At 43.8% G+C, this 21710-nt stretch overlaps 1 protein-coding gene across 3 annotated transcripts; it reads left to right on the top strand.

Annotated features, from left to right (window-relative positions):
- The first annotated feature begins 6623 nt into the window (after positions 1-6623).
- Positions 6624-17695, top strand: ARRDC3 (arrestin domain containing 3). 3 transcript variants are annotated; one of them, XM_040540726.1, is made up of 8 exons: positions 6624-7186; positions 9667-9748; positions 12210-12357; positions 13594-13696; positions 14054-14310; positions 14731-14893; positions 15596-15750; positions 17181-17695. In XM_040540726.1, the coding sequence occupies exons 1-8, from the start codon at positions 6907-6909 to the stop codon at positions 17235-17237; spliced, it is 1245 nt and encodes a 414-aa protein (XP_040396660.1). In that variant the 5' UTR covers positions 6624-6906; the 3' UTR covers positions 17238-17695. The 3 variants fall into 3 exon arrangements, with proteins under 3 accessions (XP_040396660.1, XP_040396661.1, XP_040396662.1); XM_040540727.1 differs by lacking the exon at positions 17181-17695 and having other exon boundaries at positions 6677-7186; positions 15559-15739; XM_040540728.1 differs by lacking the exons at positions 6624-7186; positions 12210-12357 and having other exon boundaries at positions 9663-9748.
- Positions 17696-21710: the final 4015 nt, after the last annotated feature.

Raw genomic sequence — 21710 nt, 5'->3', positions numbered from 1 at the left:
AAGCTGTCCCTAACAAACCTGACACACGTGCCCACAGACATGCTTGTTACGCGACCCAAAGCTCATGCTGGTATAACTCTGCAGGCGTACATAATATATTTTCAGGTTATGTCCCTCAGACAAGCTGTCAGCCCTCACTGTTTAACTGTGCTGACCTGTGGAGCCATGAGGTGCATCTCCTCCACCTGACAAAAGGTACCAGAAATTAACAGAGCACTGTGGCTTCTCCTGCTATCACTGAAAAGGCCTGCCTGGCTAACAGAGGCAGGCTGGGTGTGCTCACCAGTGCAGCTCGGAAAGCTGAATGGTCTGAAACAGAACTTGGCTTGCCTTGGGGCAGCTGGCTTCCTGAAAGTGAAGATCTGAAGCTGAGCTGAAAGCTGTGTGCTGAAGGCTGGTCTAGTCTGTATTTATTGGTTTGGGTTTGTTTTTTTATTTGTCTTTTTCAGGCGATAAATTAGTCTAATAAAAGCTACTGCCTCTCCTACAATCCTTGCTGATTGTTTCCACAGATAAGACTGCAGTATATGTCTTTCAGTTTTGAAACACGAAGCTGACAAGCACAGTAGTGTCCTTTGATGAATCAAGTGAAAGGTGAGAGGAAAAATAACTGTAGTCATGCAGTCATTTATTGATGATTGATTTTTATTTTTATTTTTAGAACTCATGTCCAAATATATTACTTCTACTGGATGTTGGGAAAGGCACTCCAATCTCTGAGAAAAATAAATAAATAAATAAATTAATTAATTAATTAATTAAAACAGGGACCTTGAAGAGTCAGATCTATTTCAATACTTCTCTGGAAGTTGCTTGCAAATTAAATAAATAAATAAATAAAAATAAATGGACATGAACAGAGAGGATGCAGAAGCAGTATCAACTGCATGGCAGAGCCCGGAGTCAGCGTGAGCCAGCCGCGAAGCCCAGCCCTGCTTTCCCAGCAGCGTGTGGGCAAGCCTCACCAGAAAAGCTGCACAACACGTTTTGCCTCCTGGGTGCCCCGTACGGTTTGTGGGCCTGTTTATTTTTGCAGCTAAGTCGTTCCTAGGATTTCATAACTCTGCCTTTTCTCACATCTGTGCAAGTGACTTTCCAGGAAATTTTTGCTAAGAACAACAAACAAACCAACAAAAAGTAATAGGGTGCTGAGGAGCTACGCCCCTGTTTTTTAGTGAGTGTTGTCTTTATATTTTTTCACACTTAACCACAAGTCTGAGCCAGCGACGGAGGCTCCGCAGCTATGGCACGCCTCTGCTGAGGTTTCATTGTTGCCTCAAAACTTCAGGTGCACACAGACATCCCTACACAAGGGGGAAAAGAAAACAGAACCAGGTGCAGGGCATGACCATGCTCCTTCTAACCCGTACCTCATGCCCCAGCTCTCGCCCCTGCTGGACCGTCCATCACAATCTCTGAAGCAGGCATTTCAAGCACATCCTGATGTTTTACTGACTGCAGCTGGAGGCTTCGGCTTTGGTTGTGCTTTCCAGGAGGGATTAATTTCAGGCAGTGTTCAGGTGTTTGTTTTCTCAGTTTAACAGCTTCAGCAGTTATATTCTCAAAGCAAAGCACGCAAGTGTTCAGTTTAAATGTGACTAACGTGTAACTCCAGCTCTGTCTTTGACAGCAAACACACCTCAGAACTTAAGTTACTCTAGATCATTATTTAACAAATCTTTAAGACAACAAGGACAAAAGAAAATCTAATGAAGAAGTGCAAACAGTTTCAGTGTGAGTACTTTCAGTACTTCTATAGGCACCTTCTGAAAGCAGACAGATTGGGATTTTCAGCATTACAGCTCCAAATTGCGTGTGTTCTATCCCACCAACAAAACCTCTTCTGCAAGGACACGAATGCAGCCCAGGAAAGCTGCTTCTCAATTCTGACTCCTTCAACTTCAGGAACCATCCTTTTTTTTTTTTTTTTGTATGGACTGAGGATGATCAGGAACGAGGCCACTAAGAGCAATTTCTCAGTTTTTGAATTCTTTTTGAGTCTCTGCATGAAATAAAGAAACTGTTCTGGAGCTAAAAAGTCAGGGTGGTCTCTGAGGAAATGGGAAATGACTACGGATCCTCCTATTAATACTCGTGTGTCGATCTATGACTCAGAGGAGCACTGCAAGCTTTCCTGGCTGTGCTTTCAGAAAAAGTAATGACCATTCTCAGGATCACTGAGCACCACACCCAGCCATGCAGATTTACCTGCGGCAGAGCCAGAACTCACACAAGGTAGAGGCACAAAAGGCACCAAGGCAGAATGGTTCCTGTTTTCACATTTCCAGTGGCCGTCAGCGTGAATCGTTCAGCATTGGCAATGCAACGGCTGGGACAGTGTTGAGCATATACAAAATCCCATCAAGAATTTTTCTGGTACTGATTTTGGACACGGTGTCCTAAATTCTGCCCGTTTGTACATCCACATCCTTCTGCTGGATCTCGGCCTGCACAGCAGTCTGCAAATAAACACAGGTTTGTGCTGCCAAAAATCCCCCAGGATGGCAAAATCCTCCAGGTAAGGTCCGACTCAGGTGAACTGCTCAGAAACAGAGAGGAAGACACAGACACCATGCAGTCATGGATGACAATAGTTAATTTCAGATGGATCACATTATGTACGGTTCTCATATTTTTGGTAAAAATATATTCTCATATCAACGTTAAAATCATTCTGAATTTTCAAGTTTCCAGTGAAGATTCCCAAGCAATGCAGTATGTCCCACCCAGCAGGCCAGGACTTTTTTTTCTTTCATTCTATAATTTTCTAACAAACTTTTCTTTCCTCTTTCCACCACACATGCAAACACACAGAGAAAGAAAAAGAAAAAAAAAAAAAGAATAAAAGGCAGGCAAGGGAGAGCGTGCTAGTTTCAGGAAATGGTTTGTTAAGTGAGGTCTGATCTTTATCTCCTTATGGAGGCTGGAATATTGCCATCTTCCTTGAAGCTACTGGCTCCAATAATAAAGTATCACCTTCTTGTTTTTTGTCAGAAAATAAAAAAATATATATTTTAACCTGTTTTTTCAAACTTTATGCTCGTTTAGCGTCTAGATAAGTTAGCAAGAAAATAATAATAATAATAATAAAGCAGAGAACAGTCAACTAATAACTCATAATAATTACCCAATGTGTTAGGCTTCAGGAAATTCAGGATGATAGATCAGAAATAAAGTTATTTGTCTGCAGAAAGGTTGTTCGATTTATTTTTTTTTGTGCTACTGACACTTTTTATTGTGATTTATACCATGCATGTTTTAAACACGCCTTATAATTTGAACATTCACATCATCAGTCATACATTATGGGGACAGAAGAAGCAAATTTTTTACTTGAAGCTGACATTCAAACTTGCTGAAGATAAAGCAGACCTCTGGCTGGACACGAGAGACCCAGAACATGAGAGAAGTGCCGACCTCCACAAGCGATGATCTCCTGAGCTTTGCTAATTTGAGTCTGTCATGTACAGGGCCTGATAAAAGGTTTTGGGGGATCCTGACACATAATAACCAATCTAAGAATGCACAGACTTAAGTCTTCACTGCCTATTCTTAATCTAAGGAAGTGAGACTCAAGCATCTTTGCATTCAGTTTTTAAAATCCTTTTTCAGGTTCTATGAAACTTAATATTTAGCCTAAGAACAGTTCATTTGGGGAAAAAAAAAATCCTGAAAAATCACTAATTCATGCACTTAACTGAACATCTGAGAGCAACTGCTAAATATGTACTTTAGTCACACTTCATGGCATCTTCTCCATTTAAATGAAAGCAGGTTTAAATAAAGATTTGATGTCATCGTCCTGATTTCATGTTGGTGTGAATTCAGCTTTTAGGAAGTGTTACTTTAATTCCAATTTAAATACTACTCTTTCTCAGTGATGGTATATTTCAAATGCTATACGTACAGCAAGGAGTCTAATATAACATTTTCAAAAGCAACTATGTCTTAAAAGTCTAACTTAGGTTTTGCAACACTAAAAGATTTGGATTCCAAGTCTCTTAACTGCTTTAGAATATGTTGCCCACAGTCAGAGGGCTTAAATTCAGGGGTCTGTTGTATTTTCACCATGGTATGTGGGTGGATAGTATTCTGTGTGGGCAGGAATTAGATTGTGTGTAATAAGCGGGTGCTGAAAGTGAGAAAAGGGGACAATCTGCATCAGGAACACAGGAAGCAGGAGATGGTGCTGTGCAAGTCGAAGCACAGGAGTGAATTTCAGTGGGTGTCAGAGCGCTGAATTGGGAAGGATGAGGGGAAATGGCTTGCGGAGGGCACCAACACTTCCCTGCTGCATGTCAGGCTTGCAGGAGAGCAGAGGCACAGGGCTGGCAGCCGACAGCACGGGCAGTTCAGCACATTTGCCACCAGATGGCAGGAAACATGCACATTACCAGGACGGAGATGAAATGAAGTGTCATATCGCAAAGACTTTAAAAGGAAAGAAGAAAAAAAAAAAAAGTTACACAGACTGAACGTATGCATGACTTCTGACGGGAAGTGGGAAATGCATGAATACACGCAAGTTGCACAATCATCCTGCAAAAGTGGTGATCTAAATTTTGTTGTTCACGGTGCTCACTTAACCAAACCGAGTCAGCCCGCGTTAACACGTGCATCCCCCCACCTTTAAGCTACACACCACCGCACGTCACGGCAAGGTGATGTGCGAGGTGGCTGGCAACAAGCCCGCCTAGGTCCGGCGAGAAGAGCAGCAAAAAGGTGGGTGGCATTTCTGGTGAGCAACGGGCCCAGGCGAGTCGGGACAACCTGGGCAGGAGGAAGCGTGGGAGGTGAGCCGAGAGCAGGGCTCAGCAGCGGGCTGGCGGAATGCCAGCCATTCCAGGAGGAATGGCTGGCGGCTGGAGGCAGGCTCGGGGAGGGGAGCCTGGGGGTGAAAGGAAGGGGTGGTGGGCAGGGGTAGGGGGCAGAGGTGCTGCTGGACTTGCCGTGCTGAACCCTGAGCTCCCAGAACTTGTGAGGCACCTTTAAGGTCAGGTCTTACAATAAACATACATGCGAGGCCAATGCCACCGACTGATCCATTTGAGCTCCGATTGCTGAGCTGCACTGGCGAACTCCTCACTGGCTCATTTCTGGACTTCTCTTCTCTGAAGGTCTCTGCAAGAGATGAGATTCATACCTCACCAAGGCAATTCCTGAATCTGAGGCTTTAACTTCACATACCAACAACTACTAGATTCATAAAATTCTGTCAATTCGGGAGTGTAGCGCTGTGCCTACTATAACCAACAAAATGAGATACTGCAAATGCTGGTCCCAATCCATTCTCCTTACTCAAAGGGCACAGAGGTGAGAGGCTGCAGGAAGGAGACTCATGTTTTTAGGGAAGAGATAATATGAAATGAAAGAAAAAGAAAAACGAGAAAGAAAATAAGAGAAAGACAAAAACGAAAAAAAGAGAAAGAAAAAAAAAAAGAAAAAGAAAGATAAAGACTAAAGAGAAAGGAAAAAGAAAGAAAAAGGAGAAAAATCAAAGAAAGAAAAAGGAGAAAGAAGAAAAAAAGAAAAAAGAACAAGAGAAAGAAAAATGAAAAAGAAAGAAAAAACAGTAACAACAGCAACAAAAGCAGAATTGTCTTTATTGGGGCACTGGGTCATTATTTCATACCAGAGCTCAGCTCAGATGCTGTGGGTGCATAGCACAGAGTGAATATGAAATTGATGTATACTTGTTGTTGGTTTTTTAACCAAGCTTTAACAGGAAAATGGAATTAGTCTTGAAAACTGGGTCAACTTTCATGTAAATCAGCACATCTGATCACTCAGGATATGTTGTAATTAACTCAGAACAACAGCATAGCAATATATGGAAATTAGACAGCTTCAAAGATTGTACAATTTAGCATAGCATGGGTATCCAAATGTCCTACTAAATTCAGTGGACTTGGTTTAGAATGAAAAATGGATTTATTGCTGTTGTTCTGAGAAGCAGACTTATCATCCACTGCATTTTCTTCCAGAAATACAGTCCAGGATCTGGCAGAGGCTGCCTGCCGTCTGGTAAGGCATATGAGTGGAACCCATAAGTGTCCACAAATCAGTAAAATCTGACATACCAGACGCTGACCCACAAGCTCACGAATGGTCTGAGCTTACCTGGATCACATCCCACATCGAATCACAGAATGGTTTGGGCTGGAAGGGCCCTTAAAGCCCACCCAGTGCCACCCCCTGCCATGGGCAGGGACACCTCCCACCAGCCCAGGCTGCCCCCAGCCCCATCCAGCCTGGCCTTGGGCACTGCCTGGGATGGGGCAGCCGCAGCTCCTCCGCCACACACGGCCGTTCCTTCGCCCCCCGCGCTGCCGGGAGCGGAGCCCGGCGCTGCGCGGCCGCCCCGCGGCACACGGGGGCGCACGCACACAGCGCAACCACGGCCGGCAGCGTGGCCTGGCCCGACGGGGCCCTCGCGGCCCTCTGGGGGCGGCCGCACTCTAAGGGGATGGGCGGTGGGAGCGCGGCGCGCATGCGCGGCGGCGGGGAGGGGGTGTGTCCCGCCGCCGGGTGGGCGGGGTGATAAGGAGAAGGGGCGTGGCGACAAGCGAAGGGGGCGTGGTGATTGGCGGAGAGGGCGTGGCGACGGCGGGAGTGGGCGTGGCCGGCCGCCGTTCGCCGTGCTTATAGCGGGGTGCCCGCGGCACGGCCCTGTCTTTGTGGGCAGAGCGCAGCGTAGCCGGGCGGCTCCGAGCGCTCCCGAGCGCCGGCAGCCGGGCCGCCGCAGCCCGCCCGCCCAGCCCGCCCCATGTCGGGGCTGTAGGTCGGCGCCGAGCCTGCCTGCCGGCGGTGGGTGGCGGAGCGAGCGGCCGGAGGCCCTCGGCGCCTCCTCGCCTTGCGCTTTATTTTTCATACGGTCCTTTATTTTTCTACGCTTCGCTGTACACCATGGTGCTGGGGAAGGTGAAGAGCTTGACGATAAGCTTCGACTGTCTGAACGACAGCAATGTCCCCGTGTACTCCAGCGGGGACACGGTCTCAGGAAGGGTCAACCTAGAAGTGACAGGGGAGATCCGAGTTAAGTCGCTGAAGATCCACGCGCGGGGGCACGCCAAGGTGCGCTGGACGGAGTCGCGGAACGCCGGCTCCAACACCGCCTACACGCAGAACTACACCGAGGAGGTCGAGTACTTCAACCACAAGGACGTCCTCATCGGCCAGGAGAGAGGTGAGGGGGCTCTGCCCTGCCCCGGCCCCTCGCCCCACAGCCGGCACCGCAGCGCCTTGCCCTGCCCCGCAGCATCCCTGCTCCGCGCGTGGGGGGGGGGGGGGGGGGGGGGGGCGGAGGAGAAGGAGGAGGAGGGCGAAGAGAAAAAAGAAAAAAAAAAAAACTCTGAGGGACTCCGGGGTTGTTTTTGCGAAGTTTCCACCCTTTGTTAGAAGCGGTTCAATCCTGTTTGGGACCGGTCCTGGCGAGAGGGAGGGGGGTGCTGCCGCTCGGCGGCGGAGATTGGCTGCGCGCGTCAGGTGGTGGCGATGACTTAATTCCTAGCACAGGAAAATAGTCCCCGAGCCGGTTATGTAATGGGGAACGCTCCGCACCCCGCACCCCCATTTTCAATTATTTTATTATTTTTTCGATGCCTCCCCCCCCCAGCATGCAGCACGTTCGCTGCGGAGAGCCGTGCGCGGCTGGGGTGTCTCCCCTTCGCTTTGGGGACAAAACGGGTTCTTTTTCCACTTCCTTCTGAGGAGAAACGTGTTTTTTATGCCTTCGGGCTTTTTTTCGGAGAAGTTTCTCCGCACCGTGCACGGAGCTTTCCTAAAATCTGTACAGAAGCAGACCGCAACCTCCTTTTCTCCCCTTCTTTTTGTTGTATTTTTTAATTCCTGCCACCAACGTTAAGCCCCCTTTCCGTGTTTAATTCCTGCCACCAACGTGAGGCAGCCCTCACAGCGATCCCCAACCCGTGCTTTGCCGCTGGCCCCTGCACGCCCTGCGGGGGAGCGGCGGCCACGTCCCGGCCACCCACCGGTGTGACTCCGCACTTTGGGGTGCGTGTGGAGGGGGGCACAACGGCCGGCGGGTCCGCGATGAGCCGTGCTGCGCCGCTCCCCCCACCCGCCCTGCACCGTCGCCTCCCACCGACTGCCGCCCCTCAGAGCTGGCAGCCGAAGCCCAGCCCCCCGCGTGCCTCCCGATTGGCCGCCCGCAGTTTGTTGCCTTGTTGCTAGGGCGATGCCAGCCGTTGATTGGCTGGCGGGGGAGGGTGCTGAGAGGGCTCGCGCTTCCCCCCTTCACCCCCTCCCTCCCCCCCGAACGGCCGCCCGGTAACGGTCGCCGCGCGCGGCCCTGAGGGGGCCCGGCCCGGAGCGGGCGGCGTGAGGGGGGCGCGGCGGAGCCTTCCGCCTCCTCCTCCTGCCCGTCCTCCGCCCGCCCCCCGGTGTAATGTATACCGTACGTATACGCGCGGCTGGCTGGGATCCGCTCGCGCCGGTTTAGGCCGGTCCTCTCTTGCTCCAGCCGGGCCGCTGACTGACAGCGCGGTGGGGCTGCTGAGCTGGCAGGGCGGCCGCGGGGCCGGGCTGAGCCGCGGAGACAATGAGAAGGGGGGCGAGCAGCACGGCGGCCCCCCCTGGGGACCTTCCGCTGCCTGGAGGGACGCTTGTGCCACGCATTCCCTCTCCTCCTTCGCCACTTCATTTATTCATCTTTTTTATCATAGTTTTTCACTGTAGGCTCGTTGTGGTGCAGTATACAAACGCGAGCACCCATGTCTTTATAGGACAATGGAAGCCTAAAATTTGATGTGCTTCCGTTACAGCTCCTTGTTATTAAAGAAATTGCTTCCCCCACACCGTCCTGCTGTACCTGTGAGGGTATTCCAGCCCTTTTGTGTAGGAGGTGCTCGATTATTTTTTTTCCCTCTCAACTTTCTGCTTCGACGGAGTCAGCGTTTTTTCTGGTTTTGTGGTAATTATATCGGAATAAACCACAAGTTCGTGGCAGCGTTTTAAGCAATAGGAGAAATCATAACCACAAGCAAAGGTCGGCATTCTTGGAACTAGCAAATATTTGCTCTCCGACCAAGACTGAGTTAAACTCCTGAGATTTTGTGGGTTACCTCCACACAGTGCTAACCAGGCAGATTGCCATTTCTCTGTGCCCATGAATTTGGTGCTTTCCAGGTGGTGCTCGGATGCCGTTTCCACTGCCCCACTCCCTTTTCCACAGTCTTTTTCTGGTGATTTCATTTTTGGGTGCTATTGCCAGGCAGTAGATAAAAGGGACCTGAATCACAAAGTGTAGTCTTACACAGCAAACTTCAAGCCACATATAAGACCAGTTAATACCACTAAAGAGGTCTTCCCATTTTAAATTTTAACTGAAAATCATTGTCAAAGCATGGTTTCCACTACCAATCCTTCAGGCAGACCTTGAAATGGCAGCAGTGACAGCTGTGTCCCTGTTGAGAGGCGGGATTATGAATTAGAGCAAACGAGCCTCCACTTTCACACAAACCTGTCCATTTTATGCACCTCAAGTGCTGCAGCCCAATCCAGAAGGCCAGGTTCTTGGGACACCCTATTTCAAACCTCGCAGTGAGCGTGCAGATCCCCTTCATGCCACAGAAGAGGCCTGTGTAATGTACTCTGCTGCCTAAAACATTTGCCGATGGAATATCATGTTGGGTTTTTGCCTCCTAGATGATGACAACTCTGAGGAAGGCCTTCACACAATCCAGTCGGGAAGGCACGAATATGCATTCAGCTTCGAGCTTCCACAGACGTAAGTGCCTGCTTGTAACATGCTGTGAAGCCTGGAAGTGCGCCTGCTTTGGGTGGAGGGGAAACCTTTTCAGTGGTGGCAGGAGTTGTACTGCCGCAGAGGACATATCCTTCAACTGAAGAGGTTGTTTTTACACTTCACAAAATGGGAGCACGTTGCTGCCCGGTTCCTGCCCACTCAACCAAGTTGTAACTGACTCAGTGTCTTCCAGTATTTTACCATATTCCCAAGGTGAGGGGTGAGTTGAACTGGTTTGAGTCCTGCAGGGTGGCTCAGATGCCTTCTAACTGAGCCTGATGGTGGCAGCCATGCAGGCCAGCAAAACTTGAGATAAGACTCCAGCTTGATTGTCTGGGCTCAGGCTGGGACAGATGTGGCCAGTTAAACTACCTCTGAACAAAAGAGGAGATTGTTCTGGTTCAAATAAGATGTATGTGCACGGGCTGGTCTCTGTGCAAAGAGCCTGGATGGAAATGAGCAAATGGATAAGTAGACGAGACCAGAAATATTCCTGTGCAGCATCCCATTTGTCTCAGAACAGATGAGTGAAGTGAGAGTGAGAGCAGAAGTGTTAAGATAGAGATTGCCCCCCACTCCAAAGGCTGAAGAGTGAAAGGTAGATATCGTCAGCAGAAGGCATACATAAAGGAGCTCCCAGCACAGAAACTAGCTAGAATGCAAGTTGCAATGAAACCAAATATGCAGGATCAGAGAGGGTCTGAGCATGGATGGAGAAGAGGGAGAAAAAGGAGTTTCCTCCTTCAACAGGCTAGCAGTGAAGTCATTAAAGTTGGAAAAAAATTGGCAGAATGTTACATGAAATAGCACAGTATCTCATTAAAGCTGGTAAACCATCTGTTTGTTAGGGGTGCTGGCTTTAGCAGAACCTGCAGGTGATAAACACTTCAGCGGGTCAGTTTCAAAGTGAGCAGCGTAGAACTTCACAGTAGATATTCCTGGAACATTGGGTAAGACCTGTATTTATGGAGGTTTTTAGAGGAAATTTACTGTTCCATCGGAATCTCAGCTACAAAAAGCAATGGTGCTAACGCTAGCCTTACCTTGAGTTGGAAGGGATGAAAAAGCAGGATACATTAACGTGAAATATTTAGCGTGAAATTAAAGAGGCAGTGAAGTACCACAAGCATAGCTCAAAATAGAGACTTAAGCAACCTGAAAGAATGACTGTGCAACCAGCTTCTAATACTGTAAAAAAAAAAAAGTCTGGTATTAAAAGTGTAAAGGCTTGAATTTTGACACTGCATATTTTCTATTTCTTGGTACTGACTATCTGTGGAATATTCCCTAAGTTTATTTTAAACAAATTACAGAGTGACAGTGGAAAGGAGGAAGACATTCAGGGGCTTTCTTGATATTTGCCTTTAAGGATATGCGGCAGGATGAAATACTGAATATCGATTAGAAAATATCCTCCTTCTGGATCATTAGAAAAAGTGAAAATTCCAGATAGGCAAAAATGTCAAGCCTGTAACTGGTAAAGAATCATTCTAGTTAAGCACTAGGGTGGCTAATAGCATTCCCAACAGAAGATAGAGAAGCTTTGTGAATATTTTAAGTTACATACTGCAATGCATCAAAACTTAAATGCTTCAATAGCTTAATACTTTAGTTTTAATCAAAAGTACTGTTAATTGGAGATACGTAGAATATCAACTTCTTTTGTCTTTTCATTTTTATGATATTACAGGAAGAAAAAGGGTAATGCTGAAAAGTTTGGAGAGCTTTCCACATCATTTTTCCTCCAAATCCCATAAACAACTTCAGTAAGAGTTCAGAGCAGAATAGCCCAGACCACTTCGTGTGTGTATACCTATGCATATATACACACACACCATATATTTTACATGATGTTCTAAGCTGGTCTCATCAGGGTGCAGGAGAATCAGAAGGCACTTCCAGTAGCCTCTCTCTATTCAGAACTTGAAATTAAAGTACTTATCCTGCTTAAGATGAAACAAATTGCACACTATCGTGTGTTCTGTAACCACTAAAGTAAACAAGACACTGAGATACCAGCCAGGCAGACAATACACTTGCAGTTACAAAATACAATGTCCAAAACAGTAATTTATTGATACTGATGCTAATTTTAAGTTGGTAGTCTTAATGTGGCCTTAAAAGGGCATGCTAAACATGAAAGTGGCCTCTTAAGTTCAAAGGACATGTGAACTCTCCTGGTATTCTCTAGTGCAATTCTTTAATTGATTCTTAAAATCTGTGCAAAACTGTATTAGGATGAATTGGAGATGATTTTTTCTCCCATCTTTAATATTGAATTTTTCTCAGATATGGAAACTTTGCAAATAAGTTACACTTCCTTAAATATTAGAATGCATTAAAAATACAGTTATATATACTAATCCCTAATCTGATCGATGATATCATTATTATAAAGGGTGAGAAAGATTTTACTCAATTTTGACCTTTGTGTCCTGCACAGACCACTTGCTACCTCATTCGAAGGCAGACATGGCAGTGTGCGCTATTGGGTGAAAGCCGAATTGCATAGGCCTTGGCTTCTACCAGTAAAATTAAAGAAGGAATTTACAGTCTTTGAACATATAGATATCAACACTCCTTCATTACTGGTAAGAATTGACAGAATTATTCTTTGTTTCTGGCATAAAAATAACGAAGGAAAATAACTGAAACAATATCGACATTGAATTTTATCTAAGACTTATTTACTAGTTTAGCAACGGCTGATCTTTTGAGCATTATATCAGTTTGGCAACTCTTTAATTACTGGTATTTTGAAAGCTAACTTACCCTGTACTTGGAGTTGCTTTGTTTTTAAAATGTGTAAAATGCATTTGTCAATTTAAAATTGATACCACTAAATTGTAACTTGTCATTAAGAAGGAAATTTTTGTGAACTGTTCCTCTGAAATTTTGAATAAAGAATAATACATGGAAGGAACAGTGTAACTTCAAAGAACGTTTTAGAGAGAGACTGCTAACTTAAAAATGCAAAGTGAAAAACGTACTGGTGTGCATAATTGATAATTTCCATATGGATGGTTTTCTACCAGTGGGGAGAAATTATCACAACTCTGTATGATCTTTTCCTGAAATGTCATTTCATTAAAATCATTTCAATATCAAAACTGCTTTCAATGAGGCAATTAAATAAATCTGGCTTAAAATTCCTTTTTTTCCCCCTTTTCTCAAACTAATCTATGGGAGGGAGAAAAAAAAAAACAAAGTCCATTGAAATAGGTTTCTTGTGTGTATGGGTGAAAAATCAGACTTGCAGAGGAACACTGGCCTTGCACAAACTCCATTAAAATCAAAAGACTCCCGTTTGACTTTAATGGGCTTTGGATCAAGTCCGAAATCCTGATGCTGTGTAAAATAACAAAGTCTCATCATTACAGATGATACGGGATCATTCAGAAACAGAGGAAATAGCAGTAGTCAAGGTTACAGTACTTTAGTTATTGTTTCTGAAATAACAGCGTAATGGAAAGTCAGAAGATGTTCCAATGAAAAGCTTTGCCAACAGTATGTTGGTATATGTAGGCTATGAAGCCTTTTAAGTTATACAGTATTTATTTTACATATATAAATTGTTTTCAAGTGTGACAGTAGTATGGAGGCTGGCAGAAGAAACAGTGTTAATGAGAAATGGGATTAGGACATACTGTTTGCCTGCCTAGTGCCATTTAAATTGCTTGAACTTTTTTCCTATAAATGAAACTGTCTTTGTTTAACAACATGCGTAATACTAAGTATGTAATGAAAATTACTTTTCTTGTAGATTAAAATACATGGAGATTTGTGGAACTATTAATTAAATGGGCAATGTTGTTCTTTTCTTGCAGTCACCCCAAGCAGGCACAAAAGAAAAGACTCTCTGTTGTTGGTTTTGTACCTCAGGCCCAATATCCTTAAGTGCCAAAATTGAAAGGAAGGGCTACACCCCAGGTATGTAACAGAAGTAATTATAGGAAATGTTTTTCCTTTCCTTTTTAAACTTCCATGTAAACAGAATATTAAAACTGATCTTACCATTTCAGTCTGCATTCAGCAATCTTCCCAGTATATTGTTAACTAAGTTGCTAGTTGTGTCCCCAGATTGCTGAAGGACATACAGTTTTATTTATTTCTTTACGAATTAGCTAATGTTAGTTTATAAGCCTACTACTGTTAACATCAATAGATGCTTTTAAAGATGTAATGCAGTGGTAGCAGAATCCACCAGTGCATTAAAATAATGTGCAGAAAGTGGCAGTTTGCTAAAGCTTGTGAATACAAAGGATGTGAAATTTTGTTTTGTTTCAGGTGAATCAATTCAGATTTTTGCTGAGATTGAGAACTGCTCTTCCCGTATGGTGGTGCCAAAGGCAGCCATTTACCAAACACAGGCATTTTATGCCAAGGGGAAAATGAAGGAAGTCAAACAGCTTGTTGCCAACCTGCGTGGAGAATCCTTGTCATCTGGCAAAACAGAAACCTGGAATGGCAAAGTGTTGAAGATTCCACCTGTTTCCCCTTCAATCCTTGACTGTAGTATAATCCGTGTGGAGTATTCGCTGATGGTATGTTGGGTGGTCTACTTCCTTTGAGTGTGTTTAGTTTCTATCACTCCTTACAGATCATTACCAAGCCACTCTGTAGCAGTTGCAAAAGAAATACATACCACAATACATAAAATATTAGTATCCCAACAGAAGCTTTGTTAGTAATTTGACTTAAATCTTGTAATTTCTTAAACTATGGTGTGTAAGCTAAACAAGCAAGTCATGAGTAGATGGAATTTCCACGTGTGCATTTGTGTTAAGAATCTTGACCTGCTTTTAGCTTGCGGAGCTTGTCTCCGTAGGGATGTGGGCTCTAAAACTGACCGTTAGGAACAAGTTCCTCATGAAAAGTCCTATGGAAAGAACTTCATGGAATAATGGTAAACGATCATACAAATCTACATTTTAATTATACCTCTCCTTTTTTTCTCTCTTCAGGTCTATGTCGATATTCCAGGAGCCATGGATTTATTCCTTAACTTACCACTGGTCATTGGTACCATTCCTCTACACCCATTTGGTAGCAGAACATCAAGTGTGAGCAGCCAGTGTAGCATGAACATGAATTGGCTTGGGCTGACACTGCCGGAAAGACCAGAAGGTAACTTGACAATACAAATCCCAATCAATTTGCTAGTCTGTTGCTTTGAATTTCACCTGCTTTGTTTGCTGTCATGTTAGCAGACCCAAATTACGTCCTTTTATAATACAGCCTACAGGAAATCCCTTGTGGATGTTTCCTTGACACCTGCTTGTGCTCTGTGGAAGGACAGTTCCTTTCCTCTTAGCCTTTCTCTCAAGAAAAAGCAGTGAAATCCTGCTGTAAGTGAAAGTGCATGATTCCATTGTGTCTCAGACTTAGCTAACAAGGCTGGTTTGTGAGAAGATGCTTCTGTTTTCAGTAGCAAATCTCTTACTGAAGCAGAAACTCTCCTTCCCTGTGTTCTCACGTACCTAATAAACATCCCTTTTCCATGTACAAATCTGTCTTAAATTTATAGAGTCCAAAACTGCAGTGCCTTCCTGTACAGAAATAGAGCATTCAGGGTGCGTTTTAAATCCTAAGGGGATTATTAAGCCACAGTAAGGAGGCGTTAGTCTGTTCTTGAACTTGAGTACAATTTTAGAATAAAATAAAATGGCTTTCTTATTCTTCCTTTCATGTTGAACAATTTTTAAGTTACTGATGAATTATCTACCTGCTGGTGCATCTTTCAATGACAAAAGTTTAATATTTATCATGTTATATATTTTGACATGCATAAGAACTGTTGTTCGAACTGCGTGTACCTTTTCCCTGCAGCACCTCCTAGCTATGCAGAAGTGGTCACGGAGGAGCAAAGACAGTCCAGCCTTGCACCCTTAGCTGCTTGTGATGACTTTGAGAGAGCTCTGCAAGGGCCATTATTTGCATACATCCAGGAGTTCCGTTTTCTGCCTCCACCCCTCTATTCAGAAGTAGGTACCTCAAACAAAACACAATGTGGGGATTAATTCACTCTTTTTCTGAACTGTGTTGTAGAATACATGCAGGAATTTTCTCCTTCGTAAAATCAGGAAAATACACTAAAATCTTTTTTAGCAAAGAAGCAGCAATAAGGCAACTTCATTTTTTTCCTTTTTAAATCAAGATGCAGATGAATCGTATCAAAACGCTTCAATGCTTGCTTCACAGCATGGGTTACCTGCAATTTTTTAATGACTTGTGCAACCTTAAATTTGAAAGGTGCTTTGTCAAGTGCCTTGGCTTACCTATCATGCTCTTTACTGTACAATTCTGATGCTTTTCAGAAATTTCCTGAGTGTTGTTTGGAATGACAGCAACTGTATTTACATGTGTACACACACACGTGGTTCTGCCTATGTATGATTTCAGAAGCTTCATGCAGAAAAGGAACAAAGGTGTTCCTACATAGGCATTTCTTCAGCAATTGCATTTTTAGTTCTGGAAAAGCCACTGAATAACTTAACTGTGATAAAACTTTAAAAGCTTCCCATGTTCGTATCTTCCAGATAAAAACAGTAGGATAGGGCAAAAGAAAAAGTACTTTCCTTTGGCTAAAGCTTGCCTGAATTCACTCACTTTTTAAGAAAACAGCAATATGCAGCATGATGCACCTTTTTTCCCCCTCTGATTCCTTTGCCTCTTGAAACACCAGCCTGCTACTGAGTGGGCAGAGAGGGCCACTTCATTTGTGTGCTGGAGGCTTCTCTGACAATCATGCTGGAGCTTAACTACAGAATGCAGCACTTGAATCCTTTTCATTTTAGGTACTTAAAGGTTGAGAATGCAGCTTGCTTTTTCTCTTAAACTGGCAATATAAAATTAACCACTAGAATGCTGTCTAGAAGTGTGCACTTGGGTAGCTCTTGCCACCCATCTTCAGAGGCGTAAGTTAGGTTGCACCCCTTCTTCCTTTCTGTGCAGAAAGGAAAGTGTTAAGGTGTAAAAACAAAAAACAATTTCATAGGTTGAGGACTACATACTTCTAAATAAAAAGTAGAATGACCTACTGATAATTCTGTCTAGTCTGAAGTAATATTCTCAAATCAATTCAGTATTTTTAAATGACTATTTTAGTGGCGCAAGTCATACATATTGTCTTTTTAGTCAACAGTAAATAATACAAAAGATCTGTGCTACTAAAGCTGAGCTTTTCTCATGCTTTTAGATAAACTACAGTCTGACAGCAATTTTAGAATCTTGTGCTCTAGCAGCATAGGTTATTTTTCATTCAGAGTTTTTTATGTTAGTTTAAATTATTTCAGTAACTTTGGATAAGGAAATAATGTCGTACATTGATCTTTATTAAGCTTGGAACCTTTCATTTCTGCCAGTTCATTCTAAAATAACCCGGGTGGTGATTTTTTTTCCCCTTGTCATTCAGATTGATCCAAACCCAGATCAGCCCACAGATGACAGACCATCTTGCCCCTCTCGTTGAAGGAATCCATAAAAAAGCTGATGTGACTTGGGTTTTGAATCGTACCTGCCATGTTGAAGGTCAAGGAGTCATAGTGGAGACGATTTCGAAGGAAGTGGTTTTGCTCTTGCCTGTATGGTGAATAAATGAAAACAACCTGTGATTATGCTTTGAAGCCTACAATAACATTGTAGGACTGCTCCACATGCTTGAAGACCTGAGCTTCCCCCCCTCCCCTTTAAATACTGGCACATACTAGGAGCAGCCTTACTAACCTACAGTCATGTGTGTCAAAACACTCAAACCACATTGTAAGAGAGGGATGGCTTTCTCTTATGATTTTGAAAATTTGCACATGCTCATTGCTTATGTTGTGCGGTTCAGTGTCACTACAGCTTTTTCTCATTTATGCCGCACTGTTGTTACCCCCCTCTTACTTGTTTGTGGTCTGCACAACAAGGAGCAAAAGAAAGCTTTGACAAAAAAAACAGCAGCAGACTTCAACAAATGCACTGACTTTTTCTTTTCTAATTTAATGTAGCCTGGACTTTACCTGCATATGCACATGCTCAGAATTGTCCTAGTAGGCTGGTCATGTATCACCTCTTCAGCTTGGATCCTGTTGTGGATTTATTTACAAACATCAAATGCCTTCAAGCCAATCCTTCTTGCTGTATGTTTTGCAGCCTACTGTAGTAGATAAGCAACAGAAATGGGGATATTATAGGGTTTGGGGATGGAGAGATACCAGAAGGAAACTAATAGACTTTGTTGAGATTATATTCCTTCTTGATTTCTTTTAAGAATTTGTTGCCTTTCTACTATTACCGCAAAGCAGCATTTTGTTACAGACTGCCTAAAAATCACTTAATCTCAGGTGAACTCATCACTTGCCAAACTGTTGGAATGCTATTTGTTTTGTTACATTGCACTGTTGAATTACTTCTTCTTTGTTTTGTGTTTGTGTTTTGTTTTTGTTCTATATTTGAGAGGGGGATCTGCAATAGGGACATACACAAAAGTTACAAAAGCCACCCTCATTCCCTTTTCTTTCTACATTACGAAGAAGATGTTGAAGTTGTGAAGCTTTAAAAAAACAAAGGCACAAGTAAAAGCAGCACCCGTAGACACCAGCTCAGCCTCGAATGACTTCTGAAAGGAAATAGGCAAATGCTATCCAGGATTCATAGGCAGAGAGATACTTCAACTAGTAGGGATGGGAAGGGAAAGTAAATTTATTTTTATACATAGTTACCTAATCACCAAAAATTCTATATATAATGAGGCTCTAGTAGAAAGTATATTTCAATTGCAGGAAAAGCTTGGACTATGCTAAGAGCTCAGTTTGTGCACTTTGTACTATCTTCAGGGTTTATGATACTGTAAAAATAGAGTAGAAGTATAACTAAAGTGGGGAAAGAAGATCAGTGTTACCAGCCATACTTGGGTATTAGTTAGCTGAAGATTGCTTCAATGATTGCATCTGCTATGTGACTTAAGAGCTTTAAAACGAAAAACAGCAAATTCCAGCATGCATTCGTTCAGAACGTGAGAAATGACAAAGGTAGAGCACTCGCCCCTGAGTGCGCCCCAAGGAAGAAAAAAGTGCAGTGGAGCCATGAGATCTGCTAACACAAATACCAGCACTTAGATGCTAGAGATTCATACAAGCCGACTTCCCTTTTCAGAACTTGTAGCGCAGGCTGTTGACAAAGGGACATGCTTCTGGTATTGACTACTTAAATCGAGGCCTAATCCATCATGTGTCTATCTCCTTGTGCAATAATAGAGCTCAGAAGGGAGGGGGAGAGGAAGGCTGGTGTTGCTGTGTGGTGCTTCTTAAAAAACTGCCTTCTTTTTAAGGCTTCACATGTACAAGAAAATAGGCTTTTCCATAAGTGGCCTTTATGAGAACATGAAAGATAATTCATGTTTCACAAATGCTGACAGGGTGATAAAATACAAATGAGTCGCGTTTTAAGTGATTCAGTTAAAAGACGTGGGCTTTGAGCATGAATACTGGACAAGAAGGAAATTGGGTGGTGATGTCTTAGGTTATTAGGCCAATTTTGTGAGTGTCCCTTCCCTCTACCCTCTCCAACCAGAAAAAAAAAAAAGCTGAGGGGATCGTTGGCATAAAAGGGCATTTGGTGGTTTTACTTTTTTTTTCCTTTTTTGTTGTGTTAACAGAATAGGGAACAATTGCTGATATACATAGCATTAAAGTACTTATCACAATACAATGGAGAATTGCATACGAGGCAGGATTGACCAATATCGTAGTAATTGACATGGCATCACAGCCTTTGTGATCGGAGTGAAAAATCCCTTAACTTTTATCAAATAAAATTTTTCTGTTTAAATTCTTTCCGTAGTTGTTCAGAGGCATTACTCTTCCGCAAGTATTGGTCAATTCTCAACATTACAAAACATGAGGTTCACAGTTGTAGCCCAGTATTTTATATAGAATTCTGATCTGAATTAGGAAAAAGTAAGTAAAATCCAAACATTAGAGAAACAAAGTGCAATATTAAATGTTTGCTTTATAGATTATATTCTATGGCTGTTTGTATTATTATTTTTTTTTTTTTTTAGGTTTGGTGCTGAATATGTCCTTGTAGACTCTGTTTTAAGAAAACAGTATGTGGAAAACAATTTAATTTTTCCTATTGCTCTTACTTGTGGAAAATAAACTTTTTTTTAAAAAGATCTTAAATGTTTTCAGCATAAGGCATAATTTCTTACACATGACCTTAAACATTCCGTTCAAAGACTGTCTAGGTGTAAAATGACCCAGGGGAATCGTGACGGTGTTCCTTTCTGGGATGTGCCATGCCAGTGTGGGACCTTTTGGGGTGGGAGGAAACTGGAAGGGGATTTTTTTCGAAGGCAGGGGGGCCACATGTGGCGGGACCCGGGAGGTGCTTCCTGTTCCCCCCTGGGGAAAACCAACTGCAGAAAACCTCCACCTGCCCTGTGTGCAGGACGTTAATGCAGCTCCGGGTGCTCAGCGGCGAGGCCCTGCCGTGGCATCTTGCTTCCGCATACCGCATGCAGCTGAGCCTGCCGCGGCATGGATTATCGTCGTCCTCCGGCATCAGCGTGTTGCTTGACCTAAGAGCAGGTTCACCAGGCCAGCTGTCAGGGCCGCAGGAGGCCGGCGCGCACGGGGCTCCTGCCGATTATTTTATACCAGGACAACGTTTTTTTTACTACCTAATTTCTGGCAGCATTAGAATTTAAATTAGCATCAGTGTCATTTAAGGGACAGGACTGTCTAGCAGTTTCAGGCAGTATTTTCTTGAAGTCTCACGTTTTTCAACCAGAACCTCTTCATAACGATTCTTTGAAGCCTAGGTTTACTGCCAGCGTTATTACAAAGTTGGAAATTATCAGTTTTGTTCTTAGAGGTCTGGTTTTTTTAAAAAACAAATGCTTTGTATTTCTGGATATTAAAATACCTGTTCACACATACAAATCTCCTACACCAGGGTGTAAAACTGACAGCTCTTCCACATCTGCTGCCCATGTGGTATCCATCCAAGGGATGGCAAGTTACAAAGCTTGCACACTTACACTTCCAAAGAGAGACATTAGGCAATGTCACAAAACCAATCAGCATCTTTTTTTTAGCAGTTACCTCGCTAAAACATGTACGTAGCACTTAACCCCTCTTTGGGGCTTTGTAGGGCTGGATTTGTGTGACAGCTCTTCCACTTTCTTCCCCGGGAAAGCAACTTGCAGAGGCAGACAGTCAGGCATGCTTCACCTGCCCCACAGATGATACCCTTGAAATAGGAAATAATTAACCCATTTCTTCTCCCAGCAGTCGATCCCTCCTGGAACTCCCCTGCCCAGCTACAGCCTGATATTTTTAGAGCTGGATCTCCCTGCCTCCTGACGTCGTGGACATCAGGACGCGGCGGTAGCTTCTGAGCTAGGGCCAGATGCGGCCACAAAATCTGAGTTGGACGGCGAACCCCTTGTCTGATCCAGCTCCTAACAGACGATTCCGCGGTCAGAAGGACGTCGTGTTTTCAGTGTGCTCCAGGCACCTTGCTGCTGACGTTAGCCAGACTTGGGTGAAGGACAAGGACCTCAAACAGCGAAGGTGAGAGCTTTAAACATAAAAAATCAAGCAGCTTAGATGCATTTTTAATGAGGTAGGAACGCAAGAGTTAAAAAAATGAAACCAACCCTAAGCCCGGGAACTATTCATAAAGTGCAAGGCCAGGTACTAAGTGCTCATACTGAAGTATTACACAAGGAACACAAAAAAAAATCCCTGTGATGGTGCATCAGCGTCAGGGAGAGCAGCAAGCCCCACCACAAGCTCCCCACAGGGTTTCTAGCAGGACCTGCTAGCTGTTTGCTGATTTAACAAATGTTATTTCTAAAATTTATTGGTTATCGTGATGCCATTCCGTCTTTCTCCACGGACATAACGATGCTCACATTTTCAAATGAATATATGGGAGAAGCACAGGTGGAGGG

The sequence above is a fragment of the Cygnus olor genome, chromosome Z, assembly GCF_009769625.2.
Source record: "Cygnus olor isolate bCygOlo1 chromosome Z, bCygOlo1.pri.v2, whole genome shotgun sequence".
Taxonomy (NCBI): Eukaryota; Metazoa; Chordata; class Aves; order Anseriformes; family Anatidae; genus Cygnus; species Cygnus olor.
The sequence above is the reverse complement of the archived record's forward strand: the minus strand, read 5'-3'. Positions and strand labels throughout refer to the sequence as shown.